At 38.5% G+C, this 18,518-nt stretch overlaps 1 protein-coding gene and 1 long non-coding RNA gene across 8 annotated transcripts in view; both read left to right on the forward strand.

Moving 5' to 3' along the window:
* Window positions 1–9,401: 9,401 nt before the first annotated feature.
* On the forward strand, window positions 9,402–10,095 carry LOC119782953. Its single transcript, XR_005280734.1, has 2 exons — window positions 9,402–9,646; window positions 9,815–10,095. It is a non-coding gene; the product is annotated as an uncharacterized LOC119782953 (long non-coding RNA).
* Window positions 10,096–14,537: 4,442 nt separating this feature from the next.
* The window catches only part of fam131bb (family with sequence similarity 131 member Bb), a 38,061-nt gene continuing 34,080 nt past the window's right edge, over window positions 14,538–18,518 (forward strand). For all 7 annotated transcript variants that reach the window (XM_038284488.1, XM_038284490.1, XM_038284491.1 and 4 more), the window contains exons 1-2: window positions 14,538–14,789; window positions 14,919–15,201. In XM_038284488.1, coding sequence (XP_038140416.1) covers window positions 15,174–15,201 — 28 coding nt within the window. In that variant the 5' untranslated portion in view covers window positions 14,538–14,789; window positions 14,919–15,173. The remainder of the gene's footprint in view (window positions 14,790–14,918; window positions 15,202–18,518) is intronic.

Genomic DNA, 18,518 nt, shown 5'->3' on the forward strand with positions numbered 1-18,518 from the left:
TTAAATAAAAGGTCTTTGTTTGTTGTTTTGATCCCCCCCTGTTTTTCAAGGTTGTTTTGTAATTCACAGGTGAGGGAGGTAATTTTTTGGCTTATTTGGGTTTCCAGCTTGAAGCTCTGTGTGGTTCTCTTTGATTGAACTTCAGATCATGCAGAGAGAAAGGACTTCTCAGGCTCTGTAAAGGTAATAAAAAAAAACAAAAAAAAAAAAACAGGAGGCCATCGGATTGAGAGCCAGACGTGTTGGAATGCAGCCAGGGCTCGGAATAAGCAGTTCCCTCACCCCTCCCTCTGTAATGTGCCAACTTTTTGTCTCCTTCCCTCCAAAAATGCAGCATTTTTTTTTTTCACAGTTTCTCTCCTTGGTTTCCGAGTTTGTGTTCCAGACTGGGCTTTATTTCCAGCCCCTTGGCATAAAATTATTACCTTCTCACATTACCTCAGCCCTTATTATAAACAAGCTAATTATTTCTATTCAATCCAGACACTTTGCCTGTGGAGCTTTGTTTGTCTTTCAAAGGAAATATTCATTGTCTTTTCCAGGAAGAACCTGACTGACATTTCAAGGTAAAGCAAATTTGTAGAACGCTGATATAAATGTAAATATATATGTATATATTTAATAACCAAAGAGTCTCATCTTACTCATCTCACAAAGTTTGGTTGTTTTGTTATAATAATTTTTTAGGGTTCAGAGAAAGAAAGTAAGAGTTCAAAGACGATCCCTCTTTATGGGAAACAAATAACAAGAATTTAGAGAAAACAAAGTCACACTTTTATATCTTTTCTCTTTATTCAGTCTTATTAACTTGTTTTTTTAATGATAATTTAATCTGTACTCTCTGACCTCTTCTATTATCCAAATAAGCTAAAGGACTACATATTACGTGGGCTGCATTAGCACCAGACAAGATCAATAAACAAACAGCATCATAAAGAGAGAGAATCAAAGTTGCAGAAGAAAGTTTCAAATCTATCACCAAAAGCTGGATAGAGCATTGCACAGCTATAAACTTACCATCTGGGCTAATAGTAGCCTGAAAGGCCAGACTGACTTGTAGAGGATGGAAGTCAGTGGAGCATTACTCAGAAAAGGATTTGATAGGTCCTTGGTATTTCAGGAGGAACTGCAGAAGGTCATAGGTCAGGGAGAATCTGCTGACTGGATAGATGCTGAGGACTTCACACACCTGATCCTAATTGAATTGTGGTGGGATAACATGCTAAAGAGTTATACTAATAGTTGATAGTAGTATGCCACAGGGCTTATAGCAAGAGAGCAAAGATATGTTGCTCACAGGGGCTTCCAGTTTGCCTGGGGTAAGAGTATTTCTGCAAAGAAAGAAGGACAAAATGTTCATACTTAAGATGAGCAAAGCTGTTAGATACATACTCCAGACACAGATGCAGTATCAATGCTGGGAGATGTGTAAAATAGCACACAAAGTCAAATTATCCTTATTAGTCTCCCACAGGAGAACATTTCCATTAACACAAGAACAAGCTGCACTGTACTACTACACCGTAATCTGCATATTTAAAAATAATAAGACAATAGAATAAAAGCAATAAAGAGTTGCAGATACTAATGATGAAAGATTAATATCAGGATCAGTTGATCACTAGGAGATTAACACGAGGTGATATTAAACAGCACAAATCAAAACGTAAAAAAAATAATTATTTCCCCCCGTAGTTCATGACAGACCATGGGTGTAGGTTACCTACATGCCCTGCCTTTTCCTTATTAGCCTTAACATTCACAACCTTGCTCTTGTAAATGACTTTTACCAAAATTGGGATGAACAAACATTTATATCTAGTGTATTTAGTTCAAACTCAGAGTGAAGCATGTAAGAGAGGTCAGATAAAATCCTGTCTGCCTGTCTGATGATGGTTTTGTAAAGGTTTGTGAAGACAAAGACAAGCCATATCAATTATTTTACTTTCTGGTTTTTTGTAAGTTTCAAATCTAGGTTTTTGTTCCTAACAGCCAAACCAGCGGGGGGATACCATGTTTCAATAATAATAATAATAATAAATGATCTTTATTGATGTCACATTGGAGAAATTTACCCTTGCTTTTAACCCATCCCCTTGGGGAGCTGTGGGCTGCCATCATGTGGCGCCCGGAGAGCAGTGTGGGGTTAAGGGTCTGTGCTCAGTAAGCCAGAGTGGCAGTCTGTGGGAGTGGGGCTTAAACTCAGAACCTCAGGATTCCAAGTTAACCTCTACGCTACCACTCCCCCCACTAGGACTCCCTGTTTTAGTACAGACTCTGTGATTGCTCCGTTAAAATAACCATGATGCTGGTACAAGCTCTGAAACAATGAAAAAAATAAATAAAGACGCTGTTGAGAATTAAATAATTTTTCCATGCGTAGACACAGGGATGTGCTTTCCAACTTCCATTGTGTCCACCAGCAATTCCATCATCTTTCCTGGATTAAATTGTAATTTATGAGCATCACACCAGTTCACATAAAAGATCAGAAAATAAATCTAAAAAAGTTTCTTTTTGATCACGTTAAGGATATGTGCAACTTTCTGTTGACCCATTTTAAAAATCTTACTGAAATGAAATAAAATCATTTGTGGAAATATGAAAAATATTCCAGAAGTACGTATAACTACCTTGTTGTTAACCATCTAACTCACATAAATTGGTATATTTTATTTTCATAAATAGTTTTTTCACGTGCCATAGTTATTTTCAACTCATTGGCTCATGATGGTTCCTTTAAAAATCATGAGCAAATGTGGTGATTTGCACTCCTCATTAATTTTAGTACATTTTTTCTCGTTCTTACATGTTGTGCAGCTTTAGATCTTAGTCATAAACAGATTCCATTGGGAATTATATGCATTAGGCATTAAATGTTTTGTTGCCAGGAGAAAAATTACATAGTGGAACGGTATGACAGTTTAATCAATTGCAATTTAAGCAAATAGTAGGCTTGCAATTTGTAAAATAAATAAATATCATTTTCTATTCAGCTTTTCTATTTCTTTATTTTGACAGGTAAAAAAGATAAAACTGGGCAAAAAGTGCAAGACCTCTGAGTCTTAATCTGTCTTAACTACATACATTTTCTCACAAACCATAGACTGACACCATGTGGGGAATAATTCTGAGCTGTAAGGGAAAAAATGGTTTTAAATATTTCTGTCAAACTCAATATTTGATATTTCTGAAAAGTGTTGTATGAATTTGTTTCCAGTACCCTATTCATCAATACTGTTAAATAAAATCATCAAAATTCTTAGCAAATTGAGTTCAAGACATAAAAAAATAAAAATAAAATGATGATGGAAGCTTGGAAATCTTTCTTCTACCAGATTAACCAGCTGAATACATTATGATCTCAGCACCAAAACAACAGAGGGATAATCTTTGCCTATGCCTTGCATCACTGGCTTTACCAGCCATTACATATCCAGAGTTCAATCTGGTTGCCCAGCTGCTCCCCCTGAAAGGCATGCATTAACCTTGCAATGCTTCCATATCACCAGAAGGTGTCAGTCTGACACACATATCAGAGCTGCTACACACAGAGTGAAAATAAGCCTTCAGGCTAAGATTCCCCCATATTATTTGACAGTATCCAAACAAGCATCAGCCAGAAAGTGGAAGCCTATTGATTTTGACACGTTACTAAAAAAAGGCCAAAGGCAGCCAGATGAGGAGAGTGGACATATGAGAAGCAGCCTTGAATCTGAAGCATCATCACTGGTGACGGTCTAGACCTATAGGGCTAAGAGGGAGAGAATGTAGGGTAATTGCAGGAGAGGAAGGAGAATTGTAAATAATAGACGACATTCAGGAACTTGTGTGCAGGGTTTTTCCTTGGGTAACTGCAGTGCGTAAAAACACAGACAAACACACACTCACTGTAAATATTTTTACTCACAACTGTAAATCCCCCTAAGAAATAAATTAATGTGGAGAAGATAACATTGGAACTCTAGTCCAACATAGCATTTAATTATATGCATCATCTCCCATTCCTGTGGGATATAATAATCACATTAATTACATTGTTTCCTCAAAAATCTTGCAGGGAATTCCCCCCCCACCACCACCACCTTTTTTACATTCCTGACCTCCCATCATACATTCAGTCCCTCTTCTGTGCTATGCAGCTGTATGATGAACCAACCTAAGTTTTGTCTTCTCCGTCACTCTATAACTTGGGCAGCTTTTCAACATGTGGTTTCAATTAGGACAGACATAAACCAACTCGAGAAGCAGGACAAAAAAAGACAAACAATCTGGGAACTGTGACAAATTCAAGAGGAAATGTCAGTCTGTGCAAGCTATTTCAAGCTACCTCTTCAAATACATTAAAATCTGAATATAATAATATATGGCATGGCAGGAAGATATAGAAAAAAGACTGCAAAAGCTTGAAAACATAAAAAAAAACTTAATAGTATAAAAAGACAACATGAATCTCACTCAGCCTTTCCACTGTTTTTAAATCAACGTTTTTTTTTTTTCAAGTAAGCCCTTTTCTAGAATGAAATTAGCATTCTTGTCATCTCCACAATATCAAGGTCAGCAGTCATATATTTTGTTAATTCAGAATACGTAGTCATGACCCATACATATATATGGGTGACAACTCAGCATACAGTATTTAAAAGCACCAGTTTTAAATTCATCACTCTCCTATAAACAGAGGAGGGATTGTACTGTATTCTTAACAAAAATCTTATTATTTTTATTATTGTATTATTTGAATGTTTTCTGCCAATGACATTCAAAGTGTACTTATATAGAACATTTAAAACTAAATAATTAACCCAACCGCAGGTCAATAAAAAGTACAGATGTGTCTAAAATACCCCATTGTGCATAGACTATCAAAACAAAGCACAACCTTGAATGCAGTCCTTTACTAAACATTGTCTCCTAGAAGCAACTATCAAGAAAAACGTATACATCTTACAAAATGATTTGAAGATGTATTAGTTTGAAGGAGCTATATATGCAAAGGTAAACTATTCATAAAACTGAAGCAGCTGAAACCTACCTCTCTGCTTTGACCGGGTCTGGGGCCAGTCTAAAAGCATCTGCTCTAACAGAGGTGTAGTTATGAAAAAGATTCAACATGCTCAACTGTGTCAGTCCCAGTGGCGTGGCCAGAAAATCTTGTAAGGGGTGGCCAAGTAGGATCAATGTGTACTAAGGGGTGGCTGAAAGTGGAAAGGGGCTAAAACCAGTTCAAGGTAAAGCTACACCGTAACAAAAGGAAAATGAATCAATACAACAGCCGTATAATGACAAACTAAAACCCCTTTCTAACAAATAATCACATATTTTTATACATCCATGCTCTCTAAATTAAAGGTATTATGGACAATGTTCCTATGGTTAAGGTTCCAGGGGGAACATCTTATCTGTTGGGCTGCTCTGGCTTTGCATGTGCACTTCTATTGTTGATGCATCCAGTTAGCTTTGGTTTCAGCGAACTCCAGCCCTCCCTGTCTGCTATAAAAAAAATGGCTAAGAGTCGAAGAAAGCATTCTTACAAGATTATTGGAAGAAGATGAAGACCTAAGAGGAAAGAAACATAGATCACATAATAATTGACTCATCAATAATTGCTCATAATGTATACATCCACTAATACATACATTCATTTATCTCTGACCAGATAAGAGACTCGTAGATGACTTGCAGAGAAGTAGCTTTATCTTCTCTCTTGAAGAGGCAAAAACCAAATTCTGAAAAAATGATTCATTATTTATTTATGATTTTGTATTTTATTATATTGATTTGAGTGTTTAATTACTGTATTTGGTTGTCATTTTAATATTAATATACACACAATTGAATTGTAAAACTAGTTAGAATGTTCCACTTTAGATTCCAATAAAGAAAATGAAAAAAAATGCACTGGACTTTGTTTCCAAATTTGAAGACAATTCAATTCAACAGCTTTTGCAATTCAAAATGCCAGGGATAGCGTTGAGTTCGAGGTTTGACGCTATTCCTGACATTTTGAATTGAAAAAGTTTCCTCGATGGGAAGTGAAATGTCTTCGAACTTGAAAAAAAACTTTGGAATGACTTATGACCTGGATGACTGAGAATCTTCACCAGCACGTTCCACTTGAGAGTGTTATTGATGCCACCCTCTGGTTTGGCGGGGAAATGCTTGTGAATTATATCCACATGAGATCACCTGATGGGGGTGGTCAGAGATTGACTAAGGGACCATGGCCACCCCTGGCCCCCCCATCTAGCTACACCCCTGGTCAGTTTTTGGAAAACCCTAAAAAAAGTACTAACATTTTAAAAGCTATCCAAACACAATGAGAAAACCAGTGGAGAGAAAACAGGAAGGGTTTTTGATGATTGCACTTCTTAAAACTATTTTAAAGACAGTGTCATTCTTAACTACTCGCAGGTTCCGATTACCTACCAAACGAGAGATGAGATTGAAAGGTTGGGAGAAGCTGTGGACAGAGGGCTAGAGCAGAAACTTAACAACCAAACCTCTGAAGGGACAAGTGTTGTTGCTTGTGAGTGTAATTTTTTTTAGGTAAGAAGATTGTATCTTTTGTAGGATATTTTATTTCTTATTCTCCTTCTGTTAGTAGAACATGTCTGCTTATGTCTGCAGATCCCATGAAAAACAGAAAATGCACCTTCTCTAAACCATCCTCCAGTATACCCTTCCTCTGTAATTAATTTCAGCTCTTGATGTTTTTTCCTTGTGTTTGAGCAAAACGAAGGAATGTGTCTGTGATCTGATCACATTGTAGTAATTACTTAACATCCATTCCTTCCAAGTGCAGCAGGAGATAATGTTGACTCCTAAAAGCCAAAGAGCATGTTGTGAAAACACTAACTAGATGGACATGTAAAGTTTGAATGGTGTCAAATGGTGTCCTCAGAATGACATTTTGATTTCTACACTGTACTTCAGATGGGGGAGTGGCGGCCTAGTGGTTAGAGCATTTCACTTTGGGTTAGAGGTTCTAAGTTAAAGTCCCACTCCCACAGCCTCCACTCTGGGTCCCTGAGCAAGATCCCTAATCCCACACTGCTCCCTGGGCGACGCTTAATGGCAGCCCACTGCTGCTTAGAGGGGATGGGTTAAATACAGAGAGTGAGTTTCGTCTATTCGTACTTGTGTTGGTGCAATGAAAATAAAGTTCTATTCTATTTTAAACACAGACTGAATATGTGGAGAAAAGTGAGAGTGGCATAATTGCTCCAAAGTACGCTAATGTAACATTGGATATTGTGGCGAGACAGTTGTTGGTAGAACTAGGTGGCTGGTTAGAACTAAACCAAAATGGCAACATCTTCCTGAGTGTCGCTTGAACTTTGAAAAACAGTACACTATTGCTGTGGTAAATTACGGGTATGCTGGCCTCAGACAAATCTTTGGGTAGGGTGTCATTAATGACGTCGCTAAGGTACTGCACGCAGAGCATATTTTCCTCCTTGCTGGATAAATCCCAGCATACTGCATATCTTTATTTTGTGAACTCAAGTCAGAGTCTTTTCTTATTGGTGGTCATTATATTGTGCCTTGAGGCTCCAAACAAAATCCTGTGCATCCTGGCTGCATTTGTGGCTTAGTTGTGGTTGTGAATATATTCCTAAACCCAACTGAGAAAAAAAACTGCCAAAAAAAAAATGGGATTACCCTTTAATTCATTAATTTAGGTAAGACACTTTTAAACCACTTGACAGAGACATCCTTAACACTGTTGTTTTGCAGCATACACAGAACCCAGGCGTTTATACTCAGATAGCAGCAGGTACAAGAAAAGTTGCTGATATGTCTGTGTCTCCGAGATAACATTTAACAGAAGCTGCTGCATTTTAATTCAGTTCAGCATCATTACTGGAGATAGGAAAGCAACAGCAGTAATGACAGGAACATGATAGAAATTGTCTGTGTCATGTGTGGAAAGGCTTTTTCATGCAACTGAATTTGCTTTGTGCGTGAGTGTGTGTTTGTAAGTGTTAAGAGGCAGATGACGAAGACACCGACAGGCAGTCGTCTTTGCAATCGGTCGATGTATCAAGAGAGAGATTAGTGTCAAGAATCTCTTCCCCCTGTTTTTGACCTTAACTTGTATTTGCAGGCCGTTTCATAAATCAAACATGTTGTCAAAGACAGATTGTGTGACAAAGCTGGAGCACACCATTGTTGTTATTACTACTCTGGTAAGTCAGATCCTTTCAGAAAGTCTGTTTTCAGTTTGCTGGGTCGTATGTTTTTTTCTTTTTAGCAGGGTTAAGAAGAAACTGCAAGGCCAATTCCGATGTGGTAAGTCTGGAAGTTTTTGCATTTTTTAAAACAGTAAAAGATTGCTCAAGACCAGATTGAAAGGAGATCATTTATTCCGCAGTCTTTATAATCTAAACTATAACAACAATGGTGTTTTTAAATTAGTTTTTTCTATCCGAATGCATTTATTGCACATATTATGAGTGCATCATTGGTTGATTATTATTCTTGTTTACATGTTAAAAATAACACATTTTAATGATAAAGACAAAAGAGAACCTCATATGACAATAAGAGTTCCATCAGATGTATTCAGCCCAATCCAAGGTATGTAATTGTTTGTAGAAGAAATCCCCTGATTAGGGTTTCAGTAGTTTGGACATGATCCTCCATATAAACTGGCAAAGGAAGAATGAATAAACATTTTAGGACCTAGCCTTAAGGCCTTACTTACAATATCTAACCTTGAGAATATAAATACAATCATAAGGTTGTAATGTGGGAACATATGAAAATGTTAAATGGGTATTTAACTATTCTTCATAGGAGATATAAAAGAGCATTTGTCACCACATTTGTGTGAAATGACCTTAATGCCTTAGAGACCATCTCACACTGATAGAGTCACATTAACTAGGAGTTGAATGAGGAAATAAAGTTTTATAGTGAAGCAGGGGTTAAAAACAATTGTTAGCTTGAACCTATCAGTGAAGTCTTTGAATATTTTTTTCCCAAATCAAAAATGTGAATAAGGCAGCAGCCATCCCCTGTGTCCCCCTGTTCTGAGCTATAGTCATATCAGTCAAGTTGCATATTCAGCTTAACCCAAAAATTGTGCCCCCTATTATCTTTTTTTATCTCCATCCCCTGACTCTCCCTTTATCCGTTTGTTCCCTCCATCCATTCTGGAGCAGGCACGTGCAGAGGGGAGGGGCTAAGGGGGCTTGAGCACCTGCCCCTTTTGCTCCATGATCCCAATGTGCCCTTTTGGTCCTTTTTTTTTTTTTTTTTTTTTTTTTTATCTTAATTTTTTTTATTTGACACATGTACTGAAATTATTATTATTATCTTTTTTTTTGGCAAGAAAAATGTAACCCATGTTAAAATCTAACATAAATAGGGATCTAACATGAATAGGGATAAGTAGTTGGTTAAAAGTCTGTAGACAGAAAATAACGTCGCTGTCCCTTTAAGAAACCAGCGTTACAGGTGCAGTGTCTGGGTGACGCTGCAGTACGCAGACCCGAAGGAGAGAGCAGAGGAGGAATCGGAGAAAAAAAAGAGCGGTGATTAATTAACAGAAAAAAGTTAATATTTTAGTAAACAAAACATAATTTACCTGGTCGGGAACTGACGAGGATTTTATGAGAACTAAGCCATATCGGTTTTGGTGAGTTTTGTGTTTATTTTTCTGTATTTTCATTGTGTTGTAATTTTTCTGTTGGTGGAGAGTTATTAACTGTTATTCAGTTAATATATGAAGTTTATGAAGAAGAATTTATTTGCATAATTTGAGTATTTAAAAAGAGTTTTATTGTGTTTTTGGCCTGTTACACAGGTCAGGTTTTTTGTTTGGATTGGAAGTTTGGTCGGAGCGAGGATTACCCCTTGCTCACACTGGCTCCGGTGCGGTTACCGAGCCGACGGAGACCGCAACTCCCGCACACCCCCTCTCACTGCCATGTGCGGCGTGCACATTCACAGACGGGATTCAAGATGGCGAGCCAGACCTAGAACTTCAATTCATCTTGTCCATTGAGGGAGGGACTTTCCCGCGTGTGGTAATCCCCTGCCAGAGCGGTAGGGATATCAGAAACTAGTTTGAACTGAACTAAAAAAGAACTGGAGACTGATTGAATTATTATTATTTTTTGGACTGAATCAAACTGATTCTTTTCGTCGAACTGAGTGCCTATATTTACATTTGGACTTGAACTTGAATTTAAAGTGCCATACTTTGATTTTCATATGTTTAATTTCTGAATGTGATTTGAGTAATTGTGGTCCACTTGATTTAACTGTGTTGAAGGTATTTTGCAACCTGTAAAAGAAAGGAAAAGAGTTAACTCAGGAAAAATTTAAATCTTAAAATAGGTGCAACCTATGAAAAAGATACTGGTCTAATTAATCCAAATTAGTCTAATTAAAATATCCTAGGTGAACTAAAGAGCAAAAAGAAAGAGTGATATATTCTTTTTTTTCCTTCTCCCTTTTCCTCCCCATTTATACTTACCTCATTATTAAGAATCTGCAGAGTATTTTTGGTTTCATGTATTGTATTTTATGTGTGTTTTGCATTCATTAAATTGCCGGCCATTTTCATTTAAGCAGCGGTCTCTGGTGCTATTATTTTGCTCCCCACTCCTTAGAGCCTAGAACTGGTCCAGTGGCGCAGTTAGTGGTGTGATACCAGTGCTACAAAAACAATACAATAAGCCCTCCGGTCACATTGTTACCTTTGACCTTTTGCCGGTGACGACGCACTTGCCTCTCGCACAGTCAGATAAGGCGGCTAACTGCGGAGCTAAAGGTAGCGAACATTCCACATTACACTGTGGCCGCTGCTCATTTGGCCCTAAGCATGATCAACCATGATCGGATGGATGGCTATGTCGTCAGTCTGCACCGCCTCTCCAATGTCAACCTGAATAGACATGTAAGTGAAACCAAATGAGCCCCATGGATGATGCAGTATTGTTTGATCTAAAACACTGTTTACTCTGTGCTTTTAGTCTTTTACATTGAAAATTATGTTTTTTAATTCACAAAAAACTGTTCTGTAATGATTACAGAACAGTTTTTTTGTGAATTAAAAAACATAATTTTTGGTGAAAATACTGGAGTAGGCTTGCTACTTGTCAGACAACGGAAAACTTTGAACGTTGTATAATTTCTCTACTTTAGTAAAGAGTAGCGGTTTAAACGGAGGAAAGTATAGGACGCGGCGCGCCTTTCTCTGAAGAACTACTGAGCGGGAGGAGAGAGCCAGATGAGGAACAGCTGTTCTTATCTATCGATTCAGTATTTTTATCATACAGACATTAGGCTGTTGTTCTTGTGTTTCCCTTAGCTTTGATTGTATGTCTCACAATTTTGTAATTTATCATTGTTCATTAAACTCTGAAAGCTATGTGACTTTGTTAATATTCTGTCCTAAAATGCGATAAGATGTGCCCTTTTTTTTTTTTTTTGAGCACCTGCCCCTTTAGTGGTCTCTGCACGGCCCTGTTCTGGAGTGCTAATTTATGTCACACACCTCTCCTGCCACATGACTTCACTGTTCGCTGCATTCCTTCCAATCATTTCACCCCCCACACCCCAGTCTGCCCACGTCTTCTGCTCATCCTCCCATCTGTGCTGATCTTTCTCCTCTCCCTTGTCTCTGTCAACATCAATCAACAATCATGACAGCCTTGACCACACATGCACCACTACTGTTCTCTCTATTCTACTGTGGAACTCAGAAGGAGTTTTTGATTAAAAGTCCTCGTTATAGAGATGTAACAAATAAAAGCATAATGAACAATTTATAAAGTTATATGTACATTGATAGATGGACAGACAGACAGACAGACAAACAGACGGACAGATGGATAGATGGTTCAATTTAATAGAAGTAAATTAGCACTCAACATACTGACATAGCAATATTTGCTTACAGTATCTTATAAACCACTGTGATTGTGAGGACATTTCTTTTGCAGCCATCTTTAGAACCGGACCCACATATTTTCCTCAGATTTAGTTCTGAACTCTGGCTCAGCCATTCAAATATATTCATTTTACTCTTATGAAGTATTTTTGTTTGTTGTATATTTCGACATTTGTGTGGCATCACCATGATGCAGGAAAACTAAAATCAATCTCCAAACTACGTTGTGCAGAAGAGGACCAACAACACTAACTGATACCTGGTTCCTGTGTAGCCTTAACAGACCTCAGATTATCCCAGAGGCCAAACCAAAGACCAAAAATTATCCCAGAGGATGAAGCTGCCACCAGCCTACTTCAAGGTTTAATAACAACGGGTAACAGAAGCAAAAATCCAAAAACATAAAACCTCAGAATCCACAAAAATAGAGAACCAGGAATACTTATAACAAGGGGGCAAAGAAATAACAACAAACCAGCAAAGAGAGAGGCCAAACAAGAAATATCTAAGAACTAAAATGCAATAAAAAATAACCATAACACGAGAATGGAAATAAGACCAATGAAAACTCAGAGATAAAACTTGAAATGAACCAAAACCATGACATTGAGTTTGGTTCTTTTACATAAAGATATGTCTTTTGGGGAATTTGGGAGATTAGTTATGCATCAGTTTTTGCTTTGTTAGAAAATATTTCTGTCAAATAAAACATCTTCGCAGTTTAAGCGTATCGTTAACAGAAGAAATTAATGGAATGTGGTATAAACTAAAAAAACAGAAAGGTTCAGTCCGCAGGCAGAAACCAGCAATAGTCCAAAAGTCAGGTCAGGCAAAGAGATCAGAACAGGAAGAGGCAGGGACTTAATGTTCCCTATACAAAACGGGTCAGGATCAGGCAATCAGAACACAATCAGGTACGCTAGAGAACTCTCATCAAAGGCTCTAATAATCTGGCACTGATGACAGGGAGCAAGCTGTTTAAATAGAAACTAGAGCAGGTGACACAGATGAACGGTGATGAGAAACTGGGTGGAGCTGGACAGGTAAATGAAAAGAACCATTAAGTCAGTCAGAAGTGCCAAGATAATGGCAATATCAGATATTGGCCAAAATTTGAGTATGTAGCATGAACTTAATTTTTTGTGTCTCATGACTGAGTAAAATTAAATTGCTGAGATTTTTTTTTTGTACTCTTTGCTGGACCCCACCTAACCCACCTTTGTATTACAAGATCATTTGTAACCCCTCTGCAAAATGTGGCTTCAGTTAAATAAGGCAGATTAGAAAACATCAACTATATCATTTTAGCTTGGTTGGGCTGTTTACTGTAAGTCATTGCAGATTTTATCTTAATAAGCATTTTTCTTCTTATGAATGGTTCTTTCTCTTGAATTTACATAGTCACAGTTTTAGGTTTGACTGTGACTAAATCATATAAAACATTTGGTTGATATTTGATATGGTTCATTAAAAAAATTATGGCAAGTCCCACATTCCCACATTCCTAAAGTAAGAACAAAGATAGGGTAGCTGAAGAGTTATCCTGGCAATTTCCATGCAATTAAGAGGATGGAGGATGTTTCATGGTACTTTTCAGGTGGATATTGAAGCTAAGTGATATGTAGTCTTCTCTTACTTATATTTTGATAATATGGTGACACAGGAAGGTGATGTTATATACTTTTAGAGTGAAGTTGAGGATGATGAAAAGAGCTCCAGGTAAATACCTAGAAGGGAAAGGTGAAAGATCAGACTGAGGGCAGACAGGGGAATTAGTGGAGAGCTCTGTTAGTGGCTCTTTGTTTTAACTCTCTGAGGTAGATGAATGGAAGCCTCTCCAGACTCAGTTTTTTGTCAAAAACGAGGAACAAGTGAATCCAGTAACTCTGCTTTCAATATCAGTTTCTAGAGGAGCCTTGTAATGTAGTCGGTTTCCCAGACTGGAACTGAAAATTTCAGGTGTTTGAACTGGATTTGTATTGAAGAGATCAACAGGGCGACTAAGCAGCACGCAACAACTTTAAGGGAGGATACAGGATGAGACCAACTTACAAAAAAAGAAAGCCGACAAAATAAAGACTTCAGAATGTTTGATACCAAGCAGGTTAATAAATAAACTTTTTTCTTTTAGCATAACAAAATTTGTGACATTTAGACAAGAGACAGATTTAATTTTCACAGCCAGGGTATGGTCTGCCCATTTCTCACAGTCCAGATTGTGCCTGTAGCTTTAGGGGCCGTAGAAGCCTCATAAACAGCTCCCACTAATTTGTAATCATCAAGGGAGAAGAGGGACGACCAGAAAGATAAGAAAAGGGCTGATAATGGACAAGTGTAGCTGTGGTTTTCTTTGAGATAGGTCAAGCAAAGAGGGAAGGGAAGCAGAAGAAAAGAGATGAAGAGATTCCACAAAGTCAGAGCCAGGTGCAGAGATGACTCAGATGCCAATAACAGACTCTGCATCAGTCTGACTGTAAATGAGAATCCTATGCTATGTTGTTTTTTTTATATAGGCTTCAATGCTTGTGGTATGCATGCAGTTTTTTGAGTGGGGATGTAGGAAGCAGGGAGGGGGGGATCTAGAGAGAGAGAGGGTTGGAGTGGGTAGAGACAGCCGCTGTGGCGCATTGTGAGGCTGAGCGCACGCAGGAGAGGGAGACGGAGAGAGAATCCCCCATTTTAGCTCAACAATATTACAGCAGAGCAGCGATATCTACAACAATGGCAGTCTGGCACTCTCAGCACAGTGCTATTGATCCAAGCAGTGGAAACCCAATACATCACCCTCTCTGATATATTTATTTATTTATTTTTTGCAAGTAGTTCTCAGATGAAATTGAAGAACTGCAGAAATTAAAACTGAACACGCTTTGTGGTGCAGGTAAGAAACTATTGGTGGTGATGATGGCAAACATTTGAAGAAACAAAAATCTCCAATGACATCTGTGTTTTAAATGATCCTGATGAATGTCTTGCATCCTTAATTTAATCCCAATCTGCTTCCCCTCAGGCACACTGATTTACTAACCGGATCTCTTCTAAGACACCGCACTGGAGATTGAGAGCACAAGTGAGGGAGAGAGCGATCGAGCAAGCGCAAGAGACGGGGATAGGACAGCAGTGTAAAAAAAAAGAGGAAAAACAGGAGGAGGAAGAAGAAGAAGAAGCAGAGAGAAGGAGAGAGTCACAGGAGGAAGGAGGAGGAGAATGTTCGGCGTCTGGGTAACACTTCCACGCTTGTGTCCAGGGCCTTTGTGAATACACCATGGGATGCATCGGCTCCAGGAGACTGAGTAAGCAGCACCGCTCTGCTTTCCCCTCTCTTACTGCGGGATGGAAAAGAGAGGGAGGCCGGGGTGATGATGGGGAGGAGGAGTAGAGACAGAAGGGGGTCCTGCAGGAGCATGCAGGGGGTTCTGCGTGCCTTTTTTATGTCTGGTGTGTGTGCATGTGTGTGTGTGAGAGAGAAAGAAAGCAGCATGTTTTGGAAAGCTGTGCTTATAGAAGCGGTGCACATAGGATAGTGGCAGTGTGTCAGTGGTGATATTTATAAAAATCTGTCTATGGGTGTGTGCGTGTATGTTTGTGTGCATGTATGTGTGGGCGTGCATCCCCGCACCTCCCTCCTCCCCGCCCGCCTTACTCAACCCTTGATTTATGATGCTGTTTGGCAGTGTATATATGTATGTGTGTGTGTGAGTAGGAAGCAAAGGGATGGAGAGCAGAGAAAGGCGCAGGGTAAGCTGTAATAGTGCTTATTTATAAATAGGCATGGCCTGGAGGAAGAAAAAAAACAACAAAGAAATGGGACAATGCAAGAAGACTGTTGTTAGCTATGCAAATAATAAGAGAGGGAAAAGAAAGGATGTGGTAAAGAGAGAGAGGCACGCGTATGGGGAGAAGAGGAGACAGGTTGATGGCGATGGAGAGGAGGTGGAGGAGGGAGGGGCGAATGCATGCAAGGGGGAGTGCGTGTGGTGCTGATGGGAGTTTTTCAGGTAAGGACAGTCCTGATCAAAACCGCCTCGGTTTACTACAGCAAAGCGCCAGCAAGGCTGCTGCTGAGAGAGGATAGAGTGTGAAATTGTCATTGCAGGTAAACCTTTATTTGTTTACATGCAAATGATTTCCATACGGTGCACTTTCAGGTCCATCATAACTGTGAAACCTGAATCACAGTAAACAGCAAAAAAACAAACCTATCATTAAATATTAATGTTTCCCTTAGCAGGTCAGGCGCTATATCTATACATATATATCTATACATATATATCTATACACATATATATATATATATATATATATATATATATATATATATATATATATATATATATATAAATTAGTAATTTAAATCAGTTCGTAATATGGTTAAATTAAATAGCAGACTGGAAAAAATTGAAAAAATTGAATTCTATATAAGTCATTTTTTTTTTTAAATAAGGGCATTTCTTCTTGGATTTAGGAGGTAAAAGAGACATTCTGCCAATGGAACAAGACAATTTACACAAATACACAATTTACACAATACACAAATAAGAAAACGCGGCTGCATTGTCTTATTTTCAGTGCATATTATCTAATCTTATTTTAAGAGTAAAAAATGCTCATTCCATTGACAAACTATCTCATTGACCTACTCAAATTAAGGGTGAATACACTTAATTTAAGAAACTTTTACTTATTTCTAGTAAACACCCAGTGTAGTATTTAGTTCAAAAAGCTACTAAAAAGTCTTATATAAACAAGGAAAAATTAGACATATTCTTGTATATCTAAACCTCTTTTGGCCATCACTGATAATATCAGGTGGTTCACTCCTAATTGGTTGCCTAAGATAATATTTCTCATTATTACAGTATCAATCATGAACATTCTCATGTGAGGTAAAAGTGAATAACACACTCAAGACATATTTCTGAAATATTAAATGTCAGACTGATCATAGTTAATTCCATAATTCATAAGAGGAAAAATCGTGATTTCCCTATCAGTAGGAACAAGGTGCTCCTTGCAAAATTTCTTACAGCTGTCAAAAAATATTCAGGAGAGTTTTCTATCTCTATCTGGGCAAGAGAATCATGCTTAAGCTTATCCAAGGTTTGTTGCATAAGATTTGGGACAAATCTAGAAATTCCTGAGAGAATTCTGGTCAGATCAGACCTAATTGTAACTGTATGGATGTCACACCATATTGAGAGGAAAGACGGAATATGGCTCCACTAAGTTTAAAAGTGGGAAAATAACATAGTGTAAAGCTTTTTTCAGCATAAGACATTCACTGGTTTAAGTGATGGTAGGGGTGAACAGAGAAGTGTCCTGAGTGTCATGATGGGTGTCAGAGAGTAAGCCCAAGATGCAGAACACACACGGAGGCACTGGTAAAAGTCCAAAGAGTTTATTTAAGGCACAAGCACAATGAAATGAACAGGTTCAGTCCGGGGGGGGCTGGTTCACTGGGGTCCGAGCAGGGAAATGGAGATGGTTGGTTTCAGAGTTCATGAGGGGCTAAGCCTCTAGCTGTTAGCTTAGCAAAGCTAACTAAGATCTGAGCTTCCAGCTCAACTCAGAGAACAACAGGGAAGACACGGGAAATCCACATAGGGGTCGTCAGGTTTCAACCATGTGGGAATCGTCGGGTTGGCTCACCAGGGCAGCTTAGCAGGTTAGGTTTTCCAAGAGCTTCAGGCTTGAGACTGGTTTCCTGTGATGCAGCTCTCCCAGAGCTGCAGACCGGAGACAGGTTGCCAGGGAGACAGCTCTACCAGAGCTTCACGAAGAGACAGGATCCCTGTGAGGCAGAGATAAGAGATGTTAGAATCTGGTCTCGACCTAGGAACAACCAAGACTCAGTCAATAGCAGAAGGTTCAGGAAGCTAACCAACTAAGATCAACACTGCGGCGTGGAATAAAGGTCTGAAGTCAGCTTATATACTGTGGTCCTCCTGATTAGTAGATCAGCCACAGGTGTGTGGGAGGTTCAGCTCAGGAGGACCCACGGCGCACTCTGCTGGAGGCAGAGGGTAATCTCCAGAACCTTGGGACTCCAGCCCTAAGGGAAAGACAAAGAAAGCAGAAGAGGATCCTCGGCGCCCTCTGGTGGGCAAGCCTGAGGATCCCAACACTGAGGAACTTATGATAAGAATCTGCTAGATTAAACAATGTGAGATAGCGATCTCAAGCAGAAATCTGCAGCACAGGAAGCTCTCATTTGGAGAAAGAAAATAATTTTTCTAAAACAGCCCTCTCAATCTCCTAAATGGATTCCAGAATAAAATATATGGAAATAACTAAGAAGAGGCTCTAAAAATATTTGCAAATTTGATGGTAGTCTGTGTGAAACAATGGGTCAGAATCCTTAAAATTGCCATCGACAAAAAAAAAAAAAGACTTTTCTTCTGAGAATTCCTTTAAAAGCAATTTAGCATGGTGAATAATCAATTTCCAGAATAGAAAACACCTATTTCCCCCACTGTTTTTACAGCTTTAAAACCCAAGATTCAACATTTATTTAAGAAAGTAGAAATATATTGAGTTTATTAACTGATTTTAAATAAAGAGGATCTTAAAGATGCTAGGTCAGAAAACAGCTAGAGGACTACATGACACA

Source organism: Cyprinodon tularosa, unplaced genomic scaffold (assembly GCF_016077235.1).
Source record: "Cyprinodon tularosa strain WSP-4 unplaced genomic scaffold, ASM1607723v1 ctg2, whole genome shotgun sequence".
NCBI lineage: Eukaryota > Metazoa > Chordata > Actinopteri > Cyprinodontiformes > Cyprinodontidae > Cyprinodon > Cyprinodon tularosa.